Here is a 20,484-nt window from a genome sequence, read left to right as displayed (position 1 = left end):
TTTCTAAGGAATTGGCATTTTTATAATTTCCATATTAAAATAAAATGGGTACTGGAACTAGATAGCTACTAAATCTACATGCCTAGATTCAGAAAAAATGCTTTCTTCAGAAATTTCATATCAAAATCTCATCATCATTCAGACCATCCAAGAAGTTAGAATATCCCAAGGCTTTATGCCTTGTTGCTTAATTAAAGAAAACAAAACCCCAAAAAAACCCAACCCAACAACAAAAAAAAAAAACATAAGCATTGTTTCTTCATCAAAGACACCACATAATTTTCCACTGACAAGTGGGAAATACTTCCATCCAGCAAGTCTACTTAGCACACAGAAGGTTTCTAAACGAATAGTTACAGTCACCAATGGTTAGCCCTCTTCAGGTTTCCCAAGTCACAAGCTAAACTACCTCTCTTCTTAGAATGAAAAGCAACCCCTAGTCATGCTGAAGAGAGGAATGTTGGTCACAGTGTTGGACTAAAAATCTAATCTTTCCAGAAAGATAAAATGGGATTTGTAATGGCAATTCACAGCAGGCCAGTCCTTTTTTAAGAACTGTTCAGAAATAGCAGCACAGCAAATGGAAGGTTATATATTTGCCTCAAAATGAGGAAGAGAAAAAGCAGGATTTGAACTTGTGGTTTCAAGGCACTCCCCACCTGGTAATTGGACTGTTGGGCAACCCAAGTGTCCTGGGGAGCAGTTGGCAGCAAAAGCGTAGCAGGGAGCTATTAGACATTTCAGACTATAAGGACACTTTTCATCTGTGGCAAATTCTGGTTCTAGTTCCTACAACACATCCTTGCCCAGTGCCTTGTTAACTGAACAATGTGCTCGATTGGGTCCTTCAGTGGTAACCCTCTTTCTTAACCTGTTCTGCAATATAACATTGCAGTTGCAACTCCAATTAAGATGAAAAGAATGCTTTCATTTGGGCATCTTTCCTTTTTTCTTTTAACCCTGACCTTCTATAAAGCACTCCCTTCTGCAGAGATTCTTTACACTTAGAATTAAGCCAATAGCTGTTTTTATTTTTAGAAGTATAGCAACAAAAATGTCTGTTTCAAAGAACTGCAAAAATAACTATGAATAGTGCTGACAGTATTCTAGGACTATGAAGAAGGTGGTGTTTGGGAGCTAAGGGCAAATCATGACTGACTAACATGATTGCTTGGATTTGTGAAGAAGGAGAGAGCAATGGATGTTGTTTACCTCTGCTTTAGGGAGACTTTCAACACTGCCTCCCACAACATTCTTGTATCTGAGCAAGGATGATATGATCTTGGATGGGTCTTTAAAAAATGATTGGATGCTGGAGCTTAAAGGGTGGGAGTTGATGGGTCTTCAGGGCATGATTCTGGGACTCATCTTGCTGCACATCTTTATTAATTGCCCAGAGGAAGCAACACCGCTTGCTCAGTAAGTTTGCAGGTGTCACCAGATTGGGGAGCCAATGTGCTCAAGGGCTCAGAAGTCTGAAGGAAAAGGCCAACAGTAGCCATATGACATTCACTCATCAAGTTACGCCTGGGAAGGAGATGCCCCAGCCACCGAACAGGCTGGGGACTGACGGCTAGGGAGCAGCTCAGCCAAAAATGAACTAGGGATCCTAGGAGACACCCAGCTGTGTGCCCTAGCAGCAGTGAAAGCCAAGACCATCCTGAGATATATCAATAGTTGCTCAGCCACCAGAGTAGGGGAGTGATTATCCCCATCTGCTCCATGCTTGTAAGACCACATCCGGAGTGCTGTATCCAGTCTTGTCTCCATCCCATTCACTATGCAGGAAAGACATAGATAACTTGAAGCAAGCTCAGCAAAAACCACCAGGGGCGATGAAGCACTTGTCCTGTTAGAAAAGGCTGAGGAAGCCGGGCTCATTCAGCCTGGAGAAGAAACAGCATTGAGGGAACCTAAATAGCACCTAGTACGTCAAAGTATCTAGAGGTGCCTGCAGGAAAACAAGAAACAGCAGGTGTAAAGTGAAGGAAGAAAGGTTTTTAGACTGGCTTTAAGGAGAAGATTTTGACCCCCAAGGGCAACCAAGCAATTGAGAGTGTTCCCCAGAGAGGTGGTCCAGTCACCATCCTGGCTTTCAAAACCTGACAGGGTAAAACTGTGAGTCTCCTTTCTGATCCCATCACTCCTTTCAGCAGGGTGGAACTGGAGACCTCCAGTGGGGCTTTCCAATGTGAATGGTTCTGACTGGGTGGTCATCAATGCTTTCTTCTTTGAAATGGGTACAGGCACAAACTGATGAAAGAACAGTCAGAAAAAAGTCCCTAAAAAGAGCCACAAGTGTCTCTTTAAATAGATACATAAATGTGAGGAGGCATTTTCAGTTCTTAGATGGGTAAAAGAAAATGAAACTGTTGGAATAGGCATGCATATTATAAGTTTTTCTCATCTAGGACATCTTGCACTGGGAAGATGCAAGTTCTTATTAGAAGTTTTTTAGACACGTGGCTCAAAGTAGCAAGAATTGCTTTAGAAATCAGTTAAAAATCCTTGTATCTGATCATACAGCATGTATCATATGCACTGGGTCACAGTCACCAGCTATTCTCTTCCAGACTTATTTCTTGCAATTCCATTGGAACTCATATTTTGGATATTAGCAAAGAAACCAAGTAGTGGCTCATCGGTTTCATTCTATAAGCTTTTTGTAAAGAGTGGTCTTCGATTAGAAAATTTAAGAAAATAATTCTGTGTTAACAGTCTATTTTTTCTGTTTCTTTGCTCTTCCCTCCTCCACTTCCAGCTTACACACTCCTCCTTCCTCCTCCCCCCCACCCCTGTTCCAGGAATAAGCTTTGTTTTGATTTTAGAAAACAGGCAGGTGTCATCGTTGCTGTGCTGTAAATTGAGGTGGTAGTGCTGAAAAAGTGTCCAGTGATGGAGCTTGAGGAACACCTTGCTGATAAAACACTGCATTACCGCTGCATGTTTGTCTTGTGTTTAATTAGACAAGTCACACCTACTTCCCTATGGAGTACTTACCTCTCAGTCTCAAACATGCATCTGTTGTCAAATGTTTCTTTTCTTAGTATTAAATTCTAATTGTATGCTTCTTTTTTTTCACCTTTATTGGTGTCTTTTAATGAGACCTTTATAAAGGAAAAAATGCAAATACATACTTATATGCGGAAATAGGTATGTGTACACATATAATCATTCCCTCTAAAATAATTCTGCACATGGAGACAACCTCGCTAATGCTAATAAAAATTTAAGCTGAAATGAATTTTCTGCAGATACTTCATTATCAAAGCTTCCTAATTTTTAATGTTATGTCATTCTGAAAATTCAGTTAGGCAAATCTCATCTGGTGCACATTTTGCTAGTAATAATGCAAAATTCTGAACATTCATGCTGTTGCTGCCTCACATTAATAGATGTTAATTGGAAGGGAAAAGTGGCAAGAAAATATAATTAGTGAAAGGAAACAATGACCTTTTGTAAATGGATTTCTCACTTCTTATGCTGTTACTGTATTGTAAATTAGTATCTCACTTCTGCAGATTGTGTCCCTAAATAAAAGCATCATATGCTTCATTTCAGAGTTACTAACCACAGTAGGCTTCCTAGAGGTTGGCTCCTGATCACTTACCTTAATTTATTAAATATATGTCAAGGAAAGTTGCATTTTACTTTAGACTTTTTTTTAACATCTTGGCTATTCTAACTTGCTGGCCTCCTCCCGTGTAATCTGTTTTGCTTGCACAGGTTATACCACTTTCTTCCTCTTCTGTCTTCATGTACATACTCAATGACTTGCAATTTATAATAGCCGTTATGTTTTGCGGTATGTTGCCTATAACTGTGATGCAATCTATTAATACATTATATTTGTTCACAATCACAAAGACAAGATGTCAACATGTCTGTAAAGCTGTCTTGGAACGACTGCTTAAATATTTAGCATGTTTTGATATTGGTAAATGCAAAGTGGTGCTGAGAAAACATTGCTTGGCCAGGTTTATTTGGAAGGCATAGTACTATGTGCTTAGAAGCAAGTGTGTCTGCATGATGTTTCAGCTTCTTTTCTTACACTCTAGTTTAGCAGAGCACAAAGATACAAGAGTGAAGACTTGAAAGGAAACAGATTTTTTTTATTTTCTGGTCAGGCATGACATAAGTAAACATTCTGAAATGAGAATTTTTAAATCCCCAACCAGCAATTATTTTCTGAAGTACCTCTTGTGGTTTCATTTTTCCTTAACAGCTATGTTTTCAGACTTCCCTTCTTGTAGGCTTCATTCTAGGAGTACACGTTAGGTTTTTTGATTGCACTTCAGGGAAGGAAAAAGATGAACTCTTTGAAGGTAGAGGTGAATGACTGAGTATTAGAAAAAAAGACATTTCCAACTGTAACTGCGTGTGTAACTATTACGTGGGGGCATTGTTGTCTCCTAACACTAGCAAGGTAGTGCCCATTCCCTCTGAGTCTGTGGTAATATTATGGCCCTGGCCATAATGTTCTTACATTAACCCCCAACTGCTCTATCTTTTTTCTGCTGATGTGCATCTGTTACCTTGCATGCTTGTGGTGGCTTTGGTCATCACACTGGGTCTATTACCCATTGAGTGCATTCTTTTGATTTAATTCTGAGCTAATTGTGTGACAGATGCACAGAAGCAGGGAAGTGTTTTGAGTGTGTATATGTAAGAGAGCTCTGAATGAATATGTTCAACCGTACACTCTTGCTTGGGTCCTGCTGTCACTAGCTCACTTAAAGTTCTTTGCAGAAGATAAAATCAAAGGTGTTCACTACCAAAATTTTGCTGCATTTGGATGACAAAAAGCAAAGATAATGCCTTGTTGCATCTTTCAGCCATTTTTCAATATCTGTTTCCAAAGAATGGTGAGAAAAATAGTAGAATTTGAAATACACTGAGTTTTTCATATGCAGTGATGTTTCTTAATGAATACTGTTGCATTCCTAGGAAATTTCCTGAGGGTCTGTAGGAGCTGTTTGAGTGTATTATATGCAGGTTTGCTTTCCCTCTGGAGAGCTTGCTTGGTACCTTCTGGCTGAAGAGTCCTTTTTGTTTATGGACTTGCTCAGTGGGATCTTTTGCAGACTGTATCCATCTAAATCAGTACTGCTGTATTCCCTCTTCCTTACTGCTAATGCTCATCTGGTCCCATGCGGAGCTGGTAGAGCTTACTAATCCAGAGTGGGGAAAATAACCCACCAAACTCAAAAAAAAAAAAAGAAGTTAACTCTTTTAATAGGTTGGCCTTCTGTCAGGTTCCCAAGTTGGGCTGGCTCACCTCTACCAAGTTTCAGACTGGCTGTGCTGGTCTTAAGGAGGCAGAGAGAGGATTTGTGCCCACTAGAGAGCATGGCAAAATTGCAGCAGCTCACCTTCATTCAAGCTGCCTTTAACTTGTTGCAGTGCTGTATGCCCTCAGTTTGTTTTTGCCGGCTGGGATTAATAATCATATCAGCCTGGATAAATCCATAAGGTACAGCAACCATTTCACTTCCCAGTATGTCATCTGTCATTTGTCTTCAGATAGTGTTTCTCTTAGATTAATGGGGTTAAGTTTAGTGAAGATAGTCATATTTTCTACCAATGGCATTCAGAGCTGTGCCTTCAAATGGTACATAACTGGTTTTGGTGTTTCTGCTTCTTGAATGGAAAATACACACCATTAGAGTAGCTGACCCATCTGTTCATCAAGCAGAAGATCTTCAGAGGAGTGCTCTTTCAAAACAATGACAGATATATCTCTGAGAGAACAAGTTCTTTTCATTGCATGTGTATCTGTACTACATGTTGCTACATGCGTTACTGTACTTACAGAAGAGCTCAGTTGTTCATGCCCTAATGTTAGTACTATGTTTTAGTACATAAGTGGTTCAGAGACTCTTGAAATGTAGAGATTATTGAGGTTTTGAATTGACACTGCTCACAACTGTTGCATTTAAAAAGCTGGTGTTTAAACAAACAAACAATCCCCCAAAAGTGCCAGGTTGTTTATACCTTAACACTTCTCATGTAATTTTGAGAGTTTTGAATGTTGGTGAAATGTTCCCCTGGAACCTGTCAATAGGGGAAAAAAGGATGTTTTTCAAAGGGTTTGAGCTTTGAGTTCAGTTTATCCTTATTTTAAGTGACATATTTAATCTCAATTTAACTCTAGTAAGGGGTGTACCAAGATACAGAGCTAGTCTTTGAAGTGTGGAGATGTATTGATTTAGCCGTAGAATTAAGATTATGTTAAAGCCTTTGGAAAATAATTTCATTTGTGTATTAATGTTCATAAAGTTTTAAAGAAATTGTAAGAGGAAAAAATCTGCAACTTTCTGAGGACAGATAAAAAATGATCTGATGATATTTTTTAAGTACGTATCTTTTTTTCTCAACAACTGTTGGGTGTAATGAGAGGAAGGGAGAGAAAATAGAACAATTAATGCACCATATGTACAAACCAAAAAACAGTCTGTAGGTGTTATACTGAACAAGAATTTGTTTTAGTCCTATCTTTTTCATGTAGTTAGCATTTACTCATTTGTTTTGCATGACTTGTATGCAGTAATGGATACTTGCTACTTGTTTTTAATTTTGAGCTAAAGTATATATATGTGTAAGGTCTTTGTATCATTATCAAATCCTTTCTTGCAGAAAATACTGCATGTTTCTGCATAGTTTAACCCTATATATGTATAGGTGATTTGAAATCCATCCATTATCAAGCAACAAAATTACACTACATCTTAATGATTTGGGGTTGTTTCTTTTGTAGAAGAAATAAACAGCTTCCCCTTCAAATCTGGCTAGGATAGCAGCTGCAGATGAGAATGAGCTTCCATATTTAATACATTCTATTAACTTCACACATACAAACACACACTCACTCACTCACGGACCCCAGTGTCACATTATAGGTGAACAGGCCCTAATTAAAAGCACGCACCATCTGCCAGTGTGCGGCAGCAGGGTGGCACTCCATAACCATCCTGGTTCCTGTGATTGAAATGTATTATTTATGAGCTCAAAGAGAAAATATGCTGCTTGGCTGGTGTAGGGTGCATTAGGAGCTGGATAGCACCATCTAATGGTATGGAGTTCTACTGACTATTCATCTTTCTTATACTTCTTCTTCCTTTCTCAGACTCCTCCCCCAATTTTTGTTTTCTTCAGCATCATCTTTGGAGTATTTTATGATCATGTTTCAGCCAATTTTGTATCTCGTGTTTCACTTTTATACAAGATTGAAAATGGCTGTTGAAATATTACACTATTTGTGGTACTCGCAGCACCAATTTTTTTCCTTCCAGCACTGCACCTAAGGTTTTTCTTTCTGTAGTAAAAATGATACTGCTCTGATGTAGTAGAAAAGTGGGACATTATCGAGGTAGCTGAGCAGGATCAGATTACTGTTGTTTCTCCTGCTCCTCCCATGCCTGTGTGTAATGAAAATGTCTGCTGATCAGTCTGATAATTTTAATATTGAAATTTGCTCTATTTTTTATTAAGCAATACCCTACAGGCTACATAAAGATTCTTTGCTATGTTGAAAAGAACAAGGAGAGATTCAGAGATAGCTACAGCTTTGGACCTTTCTTTCTGAAGGGATCATAACATCTTCCTACTTGAAGAGATTGTGTCCTGTTGTTACTTCTTCATGGGGAAATGGACAAGGAGGGGTTCGAGGGATGAAATATGCTTTGTTAGGAGAAGAAAGGTGAGACAGGGAAGGAGCCCTTTTTGTTATGGCTAGTCCATCAGCTTACCTTTGTTGTAGTAAGAACTAATAATAATATGTAATGCATTTAGTAGTTAGCTCAGTGACTTTTCGAGTATCCAGAATAAGAATTGTTGCACTGATTCAAAATAATTTAGGGGATGATTTTTGATTCTTAAGCTTTTTGTTATGTTCTTGAGCTTTGCAGTATCCATGCTGAACATCCAACAGTGTGTTTATAGCAATAACAAGCAGTAAGGACTGGACTGATATGTGAAACATGAATTTTTTTCTACAATAATTTCCAGTAAAACCACTTCTTTTTTAGTTAAAGAATCTGGTCACTGTTTCAACTCAGGCAATACAAGATCCTGAATAAAAAGAATTATGTATAAAACTGGGAAAAATTTATGACTCTGTATGTATATTGGTTTTAAAGATCAGCATGTCTAAAAGAATGTTGAAACATCATGAACTGTGGCACATCTATGAATACATGTCATCTTATTGTTTGTGTTTAGAACATATGCCATCAGAAGGATAAGAGATGCCTTCAGAGAAAACAAGAATATAAAGGATTCTGAGAAAATAGAAGAACTAGTGAATAAAGCCAAAGCAAACCTAGAGGTTATTCATCGGCAGGTATGTTTTGTTTATTTCATTTTATTTAAAACTCATACACTCAGTTAACTGTCTTATGCCATTACAGATGTTAAAAATAGATCCTCGCTCAAAACATCTTTAAATGAACAGTAGGTTTTGTATGTTTGAGCTTGAGAAGGTGAGAATCATCTCTTTACCCATGATGGTTGCAATAGGGAACTTAGGGATGTTTGTTGCATTAACGGGAACAGGTCTTGCTGTCAAAAGTTCGTATACTTTTCTGTTACCTTTTCTGCTGTTTGTTTTACTGTCACTTCACTCTGTTTTTCTTCCTTTCAGTCTTTTTTTTTCTCTAGCTTATGTGTGTTAGATTCTTTTCCTCACACTTTCCTTCTTCCATCACAGGTTTAGAAGAGTCACTGTGACACTCACTCTGAATAGTCTTGCCTTCTGTATTTGTTTTTCCCCACCTCCAGATACAGTGTTAGAACAGTAACAGAACAAGAAAATCTTAAAGTGAATTAAGCAAATTCTGGCTAAATATGTCCAAGCAATGGGATAGATTTCTCTTTGGAAAAAGTTGAGTCACTGGCAATATTTTTCACTTTACATTGTCTGAGTAGCATTTATAGTATCTCTGTTCTTTCCACTGAGTACCATATTATTTAGACATGAATTATGCTTCATTGAACTTTAGATACTTTATTACTTATCACACATACCCACTGTCTATCTGCAGTGACCACTGGGAATTTGAAGAAAGCAAGTTTCTGTGTCTGAACTCACTAATGGCACTTGATTAAGCATCCCTCCTTGCAATATCCTTGCTTACTGATACACGTAGTATCACATTGAGCTCAGTAGTACTTTTATTAAATATGGAATTAATATGTGCACCTAATTTTCCATGGTCTGTTTTAACATTAATCTTTTAACAACCAGTAGGTCAGTTAGCTGGATTCTTATTTCAGGAGGAAGCTGGGCCCTTTAGTTTGGCAATTAAATGTGAATATTTTGGTGTGAGTTAAATTATTTATTTGAAATTTCTTCTCCCAGAAGCAGATGTTGTTTTGTGCTACCATAGCTTTGCTGTCTTTTTTTAACCCAAACACTGCTATTTTTGTATTTTAAAAGTGTTTCTCAAGGAACAGCTCAGATTGGATTGACTCCATGCAATTGTATTTCAGTGTTGGGGTGTTTTTCTCGTATCTGTTGGTGATGAGTAGCATTTTCTGCTCTTCCTTTTGCGGTTTTCTCTTGGAGAGCCGTGATATCCAGTATTCTCCAGAGAAGTATTAGAGGCAGAGGCTGGAGAAGACAATGAAGCCGGGAGTGTCATAGGAGAAGAGTCAGAGATCACTCAGATCTGAGCTAGTACTTAGTTAATTGAATTCTAAGCAGTAAATACAGGTATGTAAAATATTTAATCAGTACAGATGGATTGGGGGTCAGTACTATCACTATACTTAATGTTAGTATAGTATACAAAGATTATCAATTAAGCTAACTATACATAATCTTAAACGTTGCATGCATGCAAAAAAATGCAACCAGTTGATGTTTGTTGTCAGGTAAGGGATCTCTCAGCCTTGAGAGATGACTCTTCTCAAGGGGAGATCACTGCTGCACAGCCAACTGCTCCATCTGAGGGAGAGCTCAACAGACCCTGGAGATATTTACAGCATAAAGTGGTTGATTTGTAGTCAGATCTGCTGTATTAGTGCAATTTGGATGCTGAATAGCCCAGTCTCCTGCCAAATTGGGGTTTTGGGATTTTGGTGCTGAGTTCTCATGTAACACCTCACCAAATAGGATTAACTTACGTCAGGTGTACTGAGTACCTGCCTGGACCAAAGTCAGTTAGTTCCAACAGGAGGAGTATATCCATCACAGTGGTGGCAAAAGAGTGCACAGGGTCAAATTTTGCCACTTAAAGAATGCTGTATTAAAGAAGAAACAATTTATAGATATGGGATGTCCCATAGTAAAATGCTACAGAAAATCTCTTGTGGACTGTGGCTTAAGATAAAACCTGTCAGTATGTCAGAAAATGCTCTGTGATGGTTGTAAGTAATAATATAAACACCGTATGTTTGATAAATGAGGAAAACATTAGTGAAGCTACCACAGTGGCCATTTTGCCATGAAATTAAATGGATGACTGAGGTGTACTAAATTTATTTTTGTTTTAAAATATCATTAACTATATGGTACCTGGTACAACTCTTTCATAATAACAAGTACTCCCTTTTTCTGAGAAGAGTTGAATTTCAAGGTGTCAAAGCACTTGAAACTGGTGGAAAATACTGCTCTGCTTTATAGATAATGTATCTGGGATGCTGAAGTGAGGATGCTGATTTGTAGAACCTTAATGTTTGGGGTACCCTGACTTGAATGATGGTTCTTCCTGGTTCTATAAGCCTAAATAATAAAAGGTCAGACGATGGGTACATCTTGCTAAAATAAAGCTTTTCAAACTTTTCTTTTGACAAAACATGGTTCTACTGATTCATCTGAGCCAAAATAAAACTCTTCTCTGAGTCCTGTGAACACTCAGATGACTCTGTTACTTTAAACCCTGAAAAAATATACCATTTCTCCAAAAATGGCATGGGTTCTTGACTTGGAGTGGACTCTTTTCCTTCTAGGTTGTGGGTCTGATCTTGCACATTTTATGATGCTGGTTTTTCTTTTAGCTTAAAGATTGGCCCTCAGCATCAGATAGGTCTTTCAGCTGCCTTTGAAAGTGTAGGAAGAGCAGGCACGCTTCACTAATCTCTGTATGGTATATCCACTCACTGTACTTTGTAAAGGAGTAATTGGTCTTAAGGACTTTATGAATTCATTGGTTGCTAGTGAACATTTTGATCATGCATAAACATATGCATGTGCTTACACAAAAATCTCAACACGTTGTAGTTTTGCAAACATAGAAAACTAGTATTTAATACAAATATCCTAAATATATTCTGATTAAGACTGTCATCTCCTGGGTCAATCTCGAGTGACCGATGACACAACAGCAGAACATCAAACGTCTAGGTGGGATTCTGATTTAGAGGAGTTCAGTCATAAGCCCGCAGATGGTAGCCTTGCACCAGTGGCTCCTCAGCCAAGTGCACATACCAGGGGTCTGAACCTGTGATTTCTCTCGTACTGAGCGGGATTACTATTGCAACAACACATCATCAGTAGGCTGGAAGGGTTTACTCTCACTTGTCTGTACGAACGAACAGGCGAGGGTTGAAACGGCAGGTGACAAGGTGCATTGGAAGCTGCAGATCCAGCCTTGCTTGAGGGCGGATCAGGGCATTGATCGCTCGAGATTGCCCCAGGAGATGACAGTCCTAGTCAGAAACTTCCTGACTGCCTAAGCAGCCTTTTTTCTGATCCGATTTGCCTATCCCACATGCCCTTGGTCATCGTGCTTGTACTAAGCGTCGGTAAAGCCCTTCCCAAATCTTCACTCGTGAAGCCAAGCCATCAAATATATTATAATCAAAATGTTGTCAAGCAAATGACATTAAGTACCTATCTTTCTGTTACGCATTTGTTACTGGGGAGGGTTATCTTCGCCCTGGGACATACCAGAATAATGCAGAATGGCCTCAGTTACTGCTAAACTGCAGGGTTTTGGTTGTTTGTTTCAAATCTCAGCTATTTAAGAGGTTTCTCCCACATGCAAAATGAATCTGCTAAAGCTAAAATAGTTTTAAATTGGATCAAATTTTTGTGTCATTCTATGTAAGATTTTCAGGAAAAACATACTTGAAAAGTTAGGAATATTAAAGAGTCTGACACAACATTCCATTTTTATCACTGATAAAACAGTGAAGCTTACGTTGGAGTATCTCTTATATGTCACCCTTCCAGAAATTTACCAAAGTATAATCATGCTGCATTAATTCTGGAAGGGTGTATGTGTGTACTTTATATGTTTGCAGGAGTAAAAGATAGTAACACTCATAGTAACATAATAGACAACAAAACTTTTTAACAGAAAATAATCTGATAAGAGAAAATTAACTTGTCAAGATAATTTTGACACGAGTCCCTCAAGGCTTGATATTTGGGCAGTAAGGATTTTTTGTGATTTTTTTTTTTGGAGTTACCTCCAGCCCACCCCTCCAAAAAAAAGTTTTTCTAAAAAAATTGAGAACCATTGTTCTTTGCAGAATTTCTGTTATGTTTCAGTGTCATTTCACTTTCAGCTATAAAGGAAAAGATAAATCTTAGAAAAATACCAACACTGTCTTAAACGTAAGTTTTTCATCAGGACTATTAAAAGCCGTAGCATCTAAATTCATATTAATATTTACTTGCTGCCAAATTTAATCATGCTCTGTGGGAAAAAAATGCATTCTTACTCCTTGTTTAATTGAAGATCTAAGTAATGAAGTAATCTGATATTATGAAGACATTATATTTCAAACTAACCAAGCATAATAGAAAGTGATTTTATTTTTAAATGCAGAAGCACTGAAGCAAACATGAGTGCTAGCATACTTTTTTTTTCTTTTTTTGCTAAGTTTGGGGCTTATTATGGCGCAGCATGTCTTGGTAATGCTGACTTTTTCATAACTGGTTGATAGAAATTAAATAATAACCCACTTTGCTGACAATTTGTTGTTACTTCAAAATCAAATTTATATTCACTTTACATTCTAATTTATGGTTTAGTCATCAAAGTGACCATTGAAGTGTAAGGTTCATAAATAACTATGTGAATCAGCCTACTGAGAAATGTGAAATAGTGACAGATTACTGTCATTTTGTTCATGTCAGTCACTGTACAATTTGCTTGAATGTATAAAAGTAGCTTTATAAAGCTGAAAATCATGGATGAACATTAATTTCTGTCTTAGTCCTCCTCTGCTTGTTACTGGTTTTGATTTAAAAATAGTCTGGCTAAAGGAAGCAACAGCTCTGATTCTTTACTCAACACTGTGAAGACCGTTTTTGTGTATGCTTACTGTGTAAGCAGCACAATTGTGGTCGCTTCCCTGTCACAATTAAGTTTGAAATAGAAAGTTTTTATAAGTTTTGAGACTAAGTCATGGCGTCCTTCAAGGATTATCATAACAGCCGTTCCCCAGCTATGCTAATATGACTTCATTTGTGAGTTTTCATGACTACTGGAATATGTTAGCAGTAGGAGAATTTGCCCTGAAATGTTACTGCTGATGCCGAGATTCGTGATTCATAGAAGCCACTTTGAAGATAGGATAATACTGAGTGATTCGAAACATTGCTGGTTTCCTTTGTGGCATGTTGTTTCTCAAGTTTTGAACTGAAAGTATAAAAGTGAAATTCAAAAGTTGTATTAGACCTGTGTGCTTTCATTAAATCCCTGTTTTAATTTACAGAACGTCTCACTCTTAAGTATTCTTCCACAGTACTTCTCAGTTTTAGATTGTAGCTGGAAACCACCAGTCATCTTGTCCAGCTGTGAAAGGTTATTTTGTTTTTCCTGGGAGCTCCTAAGGCTTTCATATCAATTGTACTGGTTTTGACATCACACAACTACAGTACTCTTCAGTAAAACAGCTATAATATTTCACAGCCTTTGTTTGTCCCTTTAAATAATCCAGACTGTTATGAATCATGGTTTGCACAAACCTCTAGCAGGGAGACAAGAAATACACTGTTTGCAGTTATACAGTGAGGAGGTGTGGATCTGCTTCCTTTGCAGCTGACTGGTCATCGGCATTTTCGGAGGGAACAGATAAACTTTTGTATTTCTTTTGAGTATGAGTTGCTCTTTCTCAGACTTGACCTCTCTTACTGTTCCCTTCAGATGTGTAGAAGAATGAAGGAACATGGTTTTGAAGTATGAGAACTCTTATAAAGGTTCCACTGATGATGATAAATATTGAGTACTTGCAGCATTTTTCATGTTTGCAGCATGCTGTAAGTGCATTCTAATCCTTGAAATATTCGCTGATCATATTAGCTTTAGCTCTGTTTCTTTTGAAGAGATGCTTCATGACTATGCCTTGATAAAAGGTCATGTCATACTTACTTGAGATTTCAGTCTCATATTCTTCTGTTTCTTCATATTTGCTATTTCTAGTAAAAATCATTACCATGGTCTTGTTCTGAAATTTTTGTACAATAAGAGCAGTTGAACAGTTCTGGGGTTCTTTTTTCTGTGTAGGGGCAGACGATAAGCCAAGTTGCCAATGCAGCTGTGTGTAACCAAATACTGTGCCTTCTTGAGGTGTTCATTACCATTATCTCACCTTAGTAGTATCATAGATTCAAGTAATAGTGAACGGAAGTGGAAAGGGTACTGAATGAATGTACAAAGATAGCAGTCATATTATTATGAACTGGTAATAATACAGCCAAAATGGAACATATTTCTGTTAATCAGAATAGTACGAATATTAAAGCGTGTTTAATAAATATTATAATGGAGCATATTTCTGTTAATCAGAACAGTACGAATATTAAAGCATGTTTAATAAATATTAGCATGACAACCAGTTCCAGTTATAGTTACTCTAGAAAAACCCAAAACGTAGAAGTACCTTAGTTTACGGCTTTGGATTTTATTGCTAATCCCTTGTGGCTCTATCAACAAATGCTTCCATTGTTTTCCTTATTCCAGTTCTAGTAATCCTGTGGTTGATTTGCAGCAATAGCAGATAAATGAGTAAATGTCAAGGTGTATGTATTTCTGGACTGAAACCATATTGCCGAATATTCACAAGACTAGTACCAATTTACACAATTGTGAGTGACATTTGAATTGACTGTCTCAAGGAGCTTCCCAGTCTTCAAGAAACAGTCTGTGTATCTGAACATAGCTGTGCTTATACAGCAAAGCACTATAGACTGGATGACCTTAGCAGAAGATTAGTTGTGAAAATTCTTACTAGTAATTTTAGTTTCAGGCTGCGAGTCATATTTCTGTCTAATTTTTATGAATGCATAAGAAAGTTGTGAAATAGCATATAATGTATTTGAGTATATTAGCAGCAGTTTTGAAGTCAAGAGGAAAGAATAGCTAGTAAAGCTCTTTGAGCGCTCTGAGTACAGGGTGCAGCACCTTGACTATGGTTCACGTATGTATATGATACTGGCAAGTCATGTTTTCCATGTTGGTGCTCTAATGCGCTTTCCTTTTATCAAGTTTGTCATTGCAAGGAAGTTCTGAAATCGCAGATTAATCTGCTTTTCTTGAGAAAATCCTTGCATCTATTTTATTTCAGCTTCACAATGGGAAATACCCATTTTTCTACAAAAAAAAAAAAAGAAAAAGTAGACTTACAGTTCTTATCTAAGAGTATTGTCCTTAGAAGTTTGCTGCTTTTTTTCTAGTATCGCATACTTTTTATTTATTACAGTTGCATTTGCAAATTCCAACAAGAATAGAACCAACATTATGCACATGTATTCCTACCTCTTGAGCCATTTAGTTTGTTAAAGTAAGCATAGACACATGAAAGAGTTTTCAAATGCCTCATGCACAGAAGAGCATGAGGTGAGTGTTATAATCAAATGATGGACAAAGATCCTTTTTAAAGTTTCATCAAGTCACTGCAGAGTATTAGTTTTTGAAGGTAATCAAGCATCTATACACTTCTAAATACTTGGAATGGCATCTAGAATTCAGCAAATGTTAGGCGTGGTGAGTCTCCTGCACTTACCTTGTTCTTAGCCTCTTGCAATGCTGGTAGTCAGTTTTTAATTGCTTTAGCAGATCATGAGTTCTCATTTGATTGGTCTCTTACATGCATTTACTGAAATTATGCTGGAATCTTGTGTCATAGCCAAGCACTGAATTTATATCAGCTGACTTTGTTTTTTAAAAGGCATTAGGGGAATTTTTCTGTGTATTGATTTTATTTTATTTTATTCTAAAGCTCCGTGAGTGGTATTTTTAGGGGTTTTTTCCTCAAGGTCATTTAAATCCTATTTGTTACATTCAAGTTGTACATACTTTCTGTGGTATATGAATATATAACTCAAGAAATATGAATCTATGTATTTTTTTGTTTATACCAATAGCCTACAAGGAAGAGTATGAGTGAGAAAGCAGCAGAAATCCTTACCATACATTAAGTTTCAGTGCTCTTTACTTGGAAAGGGACACAGGTGCAGGTGGAAGAATAATACAGGATAGATAATATCTGTCTTTCAGTAAACAAGAGAAAACTGGAAATTGAAATTGAAATAGGGAGGCTTTGAATTCAGAGCTATACTGGTTTTGTATTCAAGTATGAGTGTAAGTGCATTTTATGTCCATAAGTTTTTGTTTGGTGGGGAGGGGATGAGGAACAAAGAAAAAAGTATAATAGGACTAATTTTGAAAAGTTAGTAAAAGTTACGTGGTAAAATTGAACAGAAACCCAGGTGAATTCACAGGATACCTTAGCAGTGCAGTTCACTTTGGCCAGCCTTTTCAAACAGCTTTTTGATTTTGGCACGTAGAGTAGCTTTGGAGATGTACAGTACAGTAACAGATGCCAAATGCCCAGAGCTGTCATATCAGCTTTATTTCTAGCTTCTGAGTGTGCAGGAAGTATAACAGACATTTTGCCCATCTTCAGGTGGCATGGCTCTCCGGGTGGCACCTGTGTGAGTCCCCAGAGTGGTCTTAATCCTTAGACTGTCATTCAGCTCTCCTCTTGGAGAGCAAGACTGTATTTTCACAAGTGATTTGCTGCTGTTTGCCCTGCTGACTGAATTACAATTGTCAACTTCTGCCAGCAATATTAAACGCTGAAGCAGACCCTGAATTGAAAGTAACCTTTAGGCTACAAGCAGAGGCAATTCAGAGGTAGAATGAGGCTTTGTCTTTCTGATCTAAGAGCCTTAGTTTAAAACACAGTGTTTAATGTATGCAGTAACCTTTCCTAAATAAAGACTGTTGAGTGCTGGCAGCTGCTTTTTAAAATACTTTAATTATCTGTCATAAAGAGTTGTCATTACTTTTGTTACATGTATTTAGTGGCTAATCCAGTGAGGTTGAGTTCTTATAAATTATAAGTAGTTATATAATGTATCCAGAACTCTGGCCATCTGATGTTATGCATAGAGGAGGGCTGTCTGGAGGGCAGAAGGAGGACTTACTTTCTAGTGAGCAGTTCAGCATGGCAGTATGCAATTAGGTAAACGCTAGGTGTAAACTTCCACATGAATAGAGAAGTAGAGTAGGTTTCATCAGCCAGGCCAGTCAGCACCATTTTCAAACAGTTAGCAGCACTGATTGAACCAGTCTGCGCAGAAGAAAGCCCCAGAAGCAAGGAAAGCTCATGTTATCAGGGAGATGTGTTCATCTGCCACTCATCCCTTCCTGCTTTCTGTTTACCTGTGTTTATTGTCACAAGGGCTCTTGCCTGGTGTGTAAATGATTATGGTTCATAGGGGTGGCAGTTGCAACAAAACTTCAAGGGGACTTCTTCGAAATGAGGTAACGGCAGATGCAAGTGTGTCTTAGTATAAGTATAAAATACAGCCAAGGCAGGGGAAGTAGAAATAAGTGCTGGTAGTTTTGATCACAGCTCAGATTACTTCTGCCATATATCTAATGTGACTGTATGATCTTGAGTTGATGCTTGCCAGTCTGGTTTGTAGTGATTCCAGTTGAAGGAGGATTTGAAGACTGAGTTTCTAACATTAACCTTTGAGCAACTTTCTGTCTTTCTTGCTGTGCAGTGTCTGCTGTGGAGCAGAATGTTTCTGGAGGATCTCTTTTTTACTGAATAGGAAAAGGAGAAATATGGCAGGTTTGTGTGTTATTTATAAAATGTATAACCTTGTAAAAGTCTTTCATATGTATTGTGATTTATGTTCATGTCAGAACATAGATCTTTCCTGAGCAGCCTTTTTCAGTGGTGTTATCATGGGATAGACCAGTTTTAAGTACAGCTAGACTTTGAGGAAATGAAAGGGATTGCTGTTTTGAGGACTTCTGAAAAACATTAAGAGACACAACAGTGCTGTTATTACGACAGCGATCTCTTGTTTTGATCTCCCACAGTCTTTGTTTGCTTTTTATAATCTGCTGTTTTATTTTGCTTTCCCTGCTGAGAAAACTTTCCTTCCTGATTTTGTATACTGCTTATTGAAAGGAGACAGTGTCAGGTTCAAGTGGCACCACAACGGAACAGGTACACTTCCCTCCAGGAGGAGCTTTGGCACATTTGTCTGGTGCCTCAGATCCCCAGGACTGTTCTGCTGCCCTTGAACTGCAGTCTGTAATTCAGGATGACGATGTTGGTGTTGTCGCCCTCTCTGTCTGATAAATCTCCTCGTCCTGTAGCTGTGGTACAATGGCATTCTTTTTTAATTGCATTTTCTCCTCTCTATGCTCAGTCATCAGTCTCCATTACAGTTACAGCTTTTTCCTTTACAGCTAACAAAGGAAAGAAGGACCATTTTAGCTCCTCTTTAAGCTATTTGCAGTCTCTTCTGGCCTTTCAGATAGTCATGCTTCTCCACTCCAGGCTTTGAAAATGCAGTATGTGAAATCTTACCTGACACTCTAAATCAGATGCCTGGTTTTGTTTCTTCCACAGATAGTTCAAGTCTAAAGAATTTACTTTTGTCTTAATTTGCAGCATAAGGCCAGCCTGCAGAGAGCTATATTCGCCCTATTTGCTAAAAAAATCTGTATTCACAAGTACTTTTTATTTCCCCATCTTACTATCTTGATGCTTATTCTGTTGGTTTAGTCACTAAAAGTCTTTCATAATTCAAGTGCAAAGGTGCCAGCTGTTAATTTAAAATTACATTTTGACAAATGAAACCTGTTTATAAACCCTACCAAGGTTAACTGTCATTTCATTAAAATATGGAAAAAAAACAAAACAGTTACTTAAAAAAAAAGAAGAAATCCTTCTTCACAATCCTCTGTTTCTGCTTTTCTTCATGTATTGTAGTCTTCTGGAGTTCACTCTTGTGGTCCATTGAATACCCCTGTGGATCAACGTAGCACCAAACATGGTCTCTTTCTCTAACACTATTTGTATGAATTTGTAGCCAGGTAAATACACAGTGATACAGTTTTAGTTTGGCAATAAACATAAACATATGTGCGGTCTTCATATAGAGCTCTTTCAAACAAAGAAGCTTTATCATTGACATGTTCTGGTTCCATTTCACCTTTGTTTTGCAGTAATTTGGATTCTGTCTGCTGTCTCTGTATTAAGCTGCTTGTATTTGAGAGAAATGTGTTCCATCCATGAAGTCTGGATGAAGGCCTAGCTTTAAGGAAGCAAGTTGCTAGACTCCATTATCAGCATGTCTGATCCAGCCCTTAGAAGTTCAAACAGGGAAAACTGTTTTCTAGACAAGAGTATCAAGAGAAGTTTAATTAGTGTTTACGCAGTCTCCTTGCTACTGGTGCATTGCTGCTGTCTTTAGCTCTGTACTTTCTGAGGTGAGCTGGATTTTTTTTGGCCATTAAAAGCTATAGCTGCAGTGCCCTTCATCTTGGTGACAGGCATTATGCCAGTACATTAATTCTGAAAGCAAGTAAAAAGAAGAAGAAAGGAGCCCAAACTTTTCCAGTCACATTTAAAACACAAATAGATTGATTCCTGTTGTTACTCTCTCTGGGGTATGTCAGAGGTATGGACTGCCTGGAAGTTCTTAGACTGTTTGCTTTGCAGGATGGGAACCATTAGTAAGCAGAGTTTCGAGATCACCTTTGTCATTTGCTCACCTTTAGAAAGTGCATAAATACATACTTTGAAATACAGATTTGTTCTTCATCCTGTAAACAAGGTCTTGTCCCTCACTAGGGCAGAAATATTGCAGTGTAGTGGCTAAATAATATGTACATAGTCTTTCGGTGTGAGTCTAATTCACCTGCTGAGCAGCTGTTTTGTCATTTTTAACCATACTTTCATCCGAGTGTATGGTGAATGAAACTTATGTGACCTAATCGCTTAGTCTTTCACATTAATGAAGGTCTTGTTTGTAATTATGCTGTTAACCCAGTGCTTTGGTTATGTGTTCAAATTATCTTAATTTTAATTGAAAGTACTTTTTGTCTCTCAGAAGTCTATTTTCTATGCACATTTGTCAGTAGTGAATGCTTATCAGGGGTGATTACTCTGTAACTGCTTGTGCTGGTATACCTGTGGGAGGATAATCAATCTTGTGCTTTTTAACTGAAATCAATAATGTGTTTACATTTATCAATACTTCTTAATTGTCAAGTTATA

The 20,484-nt window shown here is 37.7% G+C and overlaps 1 protein-coding gene across 2 annotated transcripts in view; it reads left to right on the top strand.

The window, feature by feature from the left end:
* Positions 1–20,484, top strand: part of LYRM4 (LYR motif containing 4) — a 91,969-nt gene that overhangs the window by 15,094 nt on the left and 56,391 nt on the right. For both annotated transcript variants that reach the window (XR_004549851.1, XM_005149984.3), the window contains exon 2: positions 8,221–8,341. Coding sequence is in view for 1 of the 2 variants with exons in the window: in XM_005149984.3 (XP_005150041.2) it covers positions 8,221–8,341 (121 nt within the window). In the remaining variant the exon portion in view is untranslated. The remainder of the gene's footprint in view (positions 1–8,220; positions 8,342–20,484) is intronic.

This window comes from Melopsittacus undulatus, chromosome 1 (assembly GCF_012275295.1).
Source record: "Melopsittacus undulatus isolate bMelUnd1 chromosome 1, bMelUnd1.mat.Z, whole genome shotgun sequence".
NCBI lineage: Eukaryota > Metazoa > Chordata > Aves > Psittaciformes > Psittaculidae > Melopsittacus > Melopsittacus undulatus.
This window is presented reverse-complemented; position numbering and strand designations above follow the sequence as displayed.